Here is a 5,944-nt window from a genome sequence, read left to right on the forward strand (position 1 = left end):
TTATTATAAGATCTTGAAATTTTTAAATATACTTACCTTAATTTGTGGTTACGTTTCTATCTTCTATAATCGTGTCTTACATAGAAACATAGGATCGTGTAGGTGAGAATTCTTAACAATGAACAGTTGAGAGGATTTATAATAGTATAAATATTTTGGATATGTAGGCATGTGTAGTTTATATTCCTCTCAATAATCATGTATATAGAAAAATATTATTTTATTGAAGGATCGTAAAGTAATCTTATATATATTTATATGATCTGGTTTTATGGTGACTAGATGCATGGTTAGTGGTAACGTTACTACTAAATAGGATTGTTACAACAATTACAATTATCCATTCCGACATAATACTTTTCACACTGATTGTCTGGTGGAAAATAAATTCTGATAACTGGAAACAAAATTTGCCTGCTGACACACGGATATAGATCGACACAAGTTCACATTTCCATGTGGCATACAAGTCTCTCTCACCATGTGAACACAGCTTTTTTGAAACTTCAAAATGTCCATGTTAATAATTCTCCATTTCAATAGTTTATTAATCCATGAAATTGGACGCAAAAATGAAAGGCATAAAAGAAGACTCCCTCTTTCATTCTTTGCTCGGATTCATACTTAGTTTTAAGGGTATTCACTTTTGAGTGTCCTCCAATCACACCATAATACGCTGGGAAAATATGCATCTACAGATTGAAACTAGGGAACTTACATGATATATAAAGTGTTCATGTTAGCAGCTCTACATCTATAAGAGTTTTGAAGGTCAGAACTAGAGAGAGAACTTTAAAATATCATAGCACGTTATGCAGCCACGAATTGATTTGTGCAAACACTAGATTTGTTTTTCCTGCCAAAGGAAAACAACCAAGGGATTAAAAAAGAAGAAAATATGAAAGGAAAATAAAGCCAGAACCAAAGGAAAAAGCTTAACTGGTATTACAGAAGGTTGGCCTCCTTTGAGCCTACAATCTGAAACAACAAAATATAACAAGATTAAGAATGTACAGCAGAAGTAAATTAACAGAGTTGAGTTTACTCCTTACGTGAATAATTGAGGGCGGTTACGTGAGAGTTGAGGCCTCTTTATTGGAGATAGTATCATGTTCCTCAAAGTCATGGATGGATTATTAGTAGCACCTGGTCCAAAAGGATGAGCACCAGCCCTTCTGTTACCAGCGTCCCCTGCGATGGCCGTTTGTTTTGCCGGTGAGACAACGGAGAGGTCAAAGGGACCGGAGTTATTGCTATTCTGCCTTCCTGGCCAGACATCATCTCTTGGTCCTGGAGTGGCAGGAGTGAATACCGGCCCACCTGCAACAAATAAGTTATTCTACTTTTGGAAACATCTAAGCAGAAACAAGATCAAACACAGTCCATGACCCCATAATTTTCATTGTTGCTCCATTACCGTCGTGGCGATGAGAGTTACAACAATGTTAATGGTGGTAATTGTAATGATGATGGGGTTATGACTGACTATGGTGGCAGAGGTTGTAGTAGTAATTTGATGTCATTTTCTTCATTGCTTTCATTACATTATTTAAGGGCATGTTTTCAATTACAAGAAAATAAAAAGGAAAGACAACAAATTTTTTCATAAATTAAAATTAACTTATATAAGTTACTTTTGTAGAAGTTTCTTATGTTAATTTTTTTTAAAATTAATTTTGTATCGTACTTTTGTAGAAGTTTCTTATATAAGTGTTTAATTTCTTTTTAAACTCCTTGTATTGATAGACAAGTTTAATCAAACAAACCCTAAATAAATCATACTTTATTTGGTTTTATAGTTATGTGAAACTTGAACATAACAAAAAATCCTTTCTAACTGAAAAGAAGTATCCTCTGTCTATTGAAAGCAAAGGGTTACCTTTTCTACCAATTTCTCTGTCATCAATCATGTTCGGCGGGTTAGAGAACAAGTCGTGCTCATTTCTGGAATAATAGTTGTTTGCAGGCTGTATGGCAGATCGCTTCACTGAGTCAAACTCATTCCTCAGCTGGTCATACATTTCATCCAATTTTCTCTTCTGCCTGAAATTGAAATTGATTTAAGGAACTAATAACGACATATAAATTTGTAGAAGAGGAAATGCAATCAACACTGACCTGGATTTTTCAGCAAATTTTTCCTGAAGTTCTTGATTGTCCTTGGTTAAGCTCTCAATTTCCTGTTGCATAATCTGACACTTCTTAGCCATCTTTTGGTAAGCAGTGTGCACCTGCTCTAGTTTTTCTGTAAACTTCTCTTGCATCATCTCACATTTCTGCCGGCATTGAGCAACAATCTTGTTCATCTTAAACTGCATCTCCAGTTCTTTTTGCCCAATGTAGAACATCACACTTCTATATGCACTTTTCATTACTGAATTGGCTCAGGTAAACACGCAAGGTCCAATGTACCCTCTTAATTTCTAGAGTTTCAGAATATGCACTTCATTTGCTAGATAGTTCAGAGGGATATACCATACAACCATAGTTTTCTATTTCTACGCAGTTCTACCTCTACACAATAGACATAAAGGATACATATCTGAGGAGATACTCCTGCCATGGCCATCTGCAACATAAAACATCACAATAATTGGCGACAAAGCTAGTGAGAATAAAGAAAAAGAAGAGATGGGGTCGTGAAATTCAGTAAATTACAGAGTATCTTAGGTTTATGTAATATGTAGTTAGTATTGCACAAGAGAATATTTACTTACATTGACCCATTCATCATTGGGATTGACATCCACAGGTTTCATGAGACTGACAAGAGGAGAAACATATAACTTAGACAAGACGTCATCCATGAGGCTTAAAATTGACAACTCAAAATCTAAAAATGAAGACAGAGCATCAAATTTCGGCACAATTATAGGTACTAACTGTTAGGGGGGTGTTACTGCTACCAAATGAGCGCTTACATCAGCACCATTTCCATGAAACTTAAAATTGAAAGCTTATAATGTAGAACAAAATTAAATAATCAGCACAACTCCTATAATCAAACATTATTTCCATGAAGCTTAAAGTATAGATTGTTGAGGGATGATTCGTTCCATTTATTGACCGTTATAATCAGTATCATTTCAGGTAAGGAACGAAATCACGTGTATGATCAAACAGATCCCTATCATATCCTCACCTCTTAGAAAGGACTTGATCACATATAGGACATGCTCCATCATTGCTTAATATCTTATTGGCATCATCTGTGCCTTTTAACATTGTTAAGGAAACCACATAAATAAAAACTAATAATCATTTCAATGATAAAACATGCAGAAAATCAACCTAATTTAATATGCACTAAGTTGATCATATTTTACTAAAAAGGAGGAACACAACGTCAAAACTGTTTGTATGTGGATACATAATAGGTGACCACAGGTTGTGGAAATGGCTCGCCCTTCTAATTCTCGCCAGCATGCATTGCATCTCATTTCAGCCGTCGGATATTAACCATAAATGTCCAAGGGTCGAATTAAAATAACTGCAAGACAAAACAGTACATCAGGTTTCTTCATGGATTGATAAGACTAGGCTTTACTTAAAGGCAGAAAAAGGAAAAGTAGCTAGCGGATGTGCAACGGCAAGTGTAATCTACCAAAACATAATCACTACGATAACAATAACATCAATGCAATCGTCCTACAACTAAAGAAGCTACCAGTTTCTTAACTAAAAATAACAAGTTGAAAGCAAAAAGAGTTGGACTCTGAGTAGGTCAATACTAAACCCGTAGATTAGTTATTATACAATAAGCACATAAAAAACTACTTATCCATAAACACTAAATATTTGAATCATACAAGGCAGAAATTTTTCAACGATGATTCAGTTCAATACCTGATGCTTCTCTAACAAAGATCTGACGAACAAAGGATTGTGTATAGAATTTCAACAGCATACTTGAAAACCTAGAAGGACTACTTAGTTGTATAAACTAACTAATTCCAATTCACAGTCCTAACTCCTAACTGACTAAACATTAACCCTTCCTCTGTTCGCACGCACTAACCCATTCACACACAGACTGCTAACAGCTGCTCTCACTTTCTCATTAACTTATTTGTCACTATCCTCTAATCAGCACCTTCAACTTCCAATAAAGTTTTATAAACTCATTACATAATTGCAGTTTCACAAAGAAAGATGGAAACTTGACTGATGAGTAATGACAAAAGGACTTCATAATGCTTATGCGCCATCATCAAAAGTGAGGAAAAAGAGAGCAAAACAGTGAAAAATCCAATGAATATACACACCTTTGCACCATCAACAAATCTTTCACCGATTACTGTAAAATTCACAAACAAATGGGGAGCAGAACAGGATTAAATGACCTAGATGTAGAGGTAGAATATGCAAAAAACAATCACTTCAACAACTCAATTGACCATGCATCACATTTTCATTCATAATTGGTAGCACAAAAGAAGTTTCAGTTACACGCTAACTCCCATAATCAGAATTTCAAATGCAAATAATGAATTAACTTAAACTAAATTCATTTACAATAGATAAAACCGTGACCGAAATAGCCAGCAGAACCAAATCCGTGACTTTATTAAACGAGTAAAAAATTCAGCTTATGTTTCATTTTTCAAAATTTTCGAAAACTCAAGCTATAAATATGTAAAAGTTCTGCAGAACTTTCTTTTCCATCAAGAAAAAAACGTCGTGGAATAACAAGAGCAATTGCAAAGGTTCAAGAATGCAGTACCTAACAAAATTGCTCGAGAAATTGAAGAAGGAACGAGAGAAGCGTTGAATTTCAGAGAAGAGTAGAAGATCAACTTTAGCGCGAAAACTTGAAATGGGAACCAAACGCTGAAGCGCACCACAAAAAAATCCCGAAAAAGAACAAAGAGAAAAAGAAGAGTAACGGCCAAGTTTAAAATGTGTATCATTTAAATGTCTTTACAGTGTTAAAAAAGTTTATATATTTTATTTAGTTAAAAAATGTATACATTTATTGATTTTTATCATAATTATTTTAAAATTTATTTATCATATACTTTAATTTGTTTAAAAATGTCAAAATAGGTTATTCAGATTCACTACATAGTTAAATTAAAAGTAAATTAATTTAATTAATTTATATTTTGATAAATTGAAAATTTTATAATCTAACTCAATTCATTACGTACTAAGTTAGGTGTGTTTTCTTTCTTATAAAATATTTCATTTTTTAATTTAATTTATATATGGATAGCAATACATTCAAAGTAAATTATTAAATTATTTGAGTTTACTTTTTTTTAATCCAACCGACGATGATGAATCAGATTAATTCACACATTTAAACCGATTATGATATTTCTATTTACAACATGAATGAGTGGATAAAGGTAATATCCTACAACCGAGTTTATTAAAAAAGAAAAAATATATTGTAAAAGAAGAATAACATAGTTCTATATTTATTGTTTGGCACTCTATAATTTTATATTTGACATTAATTTATGCATATAAGTATTCAATATAATTATAATACCCTGTTTTATATTGTTTCACTAGTCTAAGACCTCTTTTGTCTTATATAGGGTAAGATTGTAATATATATAAAGTTTCATATATTATCATTTTGAATGCGTTTTTTCATTGTTTTAAATTTAAAAATATATGTTAATATATTCTCCAATAAATAGTTAAGAATTTACTAGAAAAAATACAATTTTGGTTGGAGTCAAGAATGTGGAAACAATTTTCAAGAGTTTAAACAAAAATTGACAACTTCTTACATGTTAATACTACTTATCAAAGGTCAGTGGTGTAGTAGTTTTTATATGGTAAATGACACATTAACAAAGTTTTTTTAAACAAAATTTGTCAAACTACTAAATAAGGTGAAAAATTACTATTTTTATTACTTCTTTTTAATTAAAAAATAAAAAATTAATCTACTTTAATCCTATTTATAGAAAATTTATCAACTTTGTCA

At 32.2% G+C, this 5,944-nt stretch overlaps 1 protein-coding gene across 1 annotated transcript; it reads right to left on the reverse strand.

The window, feature by feature from the left end:
- Window positions 1-1,048: 1,048 nt before the first annotated feature.
- LOC114170693 (E3 ubiquitin-protein ligase CCNB1IP1 homolog) lies at window positions 1,049-4,856 on the reverse strand. The gene is made up of 8 exons (XM_028056225.1): window positions 4,724-4,856; window positions 3,371-3,490; window positions 3,143-3,215; window positions 2,718-2,763; window positions 2,539-2,569; window positions 2,119-2,374; window positions 1,880-2,043; window positions 1,049-1,320 (listed from the first exon to the last, which is right to left on the reverse strand). Exons 2-8 carry the CDS (start codon window positions 3,438-3,440, stop codon window positions 1,049-1,051), a joined length of 912 nt encoding a protein of 303 aa, XP_027912026.1. The 5' UTR covers window positions 3,441-3,490; window positions 4,724-4,856.
- Between the last annotated feature and the right edge of the window lie 1,088 nt (window positions 4,857-5,944).

The sequence above is a fragment of the Vigna unguiculata genome, chromosome 11 (genome assembly GCF_004118075.2).
Source record: "Vigna unguiculata cultivar IT97K-499-35 chromosome 11, ASM411807v1, whole genome shotgun sequence".
NCBI classification, from domain to species: domain Eukaryota; kingdom Viridiplantae; phylum Streptophyta; class Magnoliopsida; order Fabales; family Fabaceae; genus Vigna; species Vigna unguiculata.

Bases quoted from the DNA above. Each gene is read 5' to 3' on its own strand.
- LOC114170693 (XM_028056225.1), bottom strand. From the start codon at position 3,440: ATGAGATGCAATGCATGCTGGCGAGAATTAGAAGGGCGAGCCATTTCC. The intron at 2,764-3,142 runs GTGAGGATATGA...TCCTCTTGTCAG, and splicing joins GATCAAGTCCTTTCTAAGAG to TCTCATGAAACCTGTGGATG. The intron at 2,375-2,538 runs GTATCCTTTATG...GAGCCAATTCAG, and splicing joins AGGAGTATCTCCTCAGATAT to TAATGAAAAGTGCATATAGA.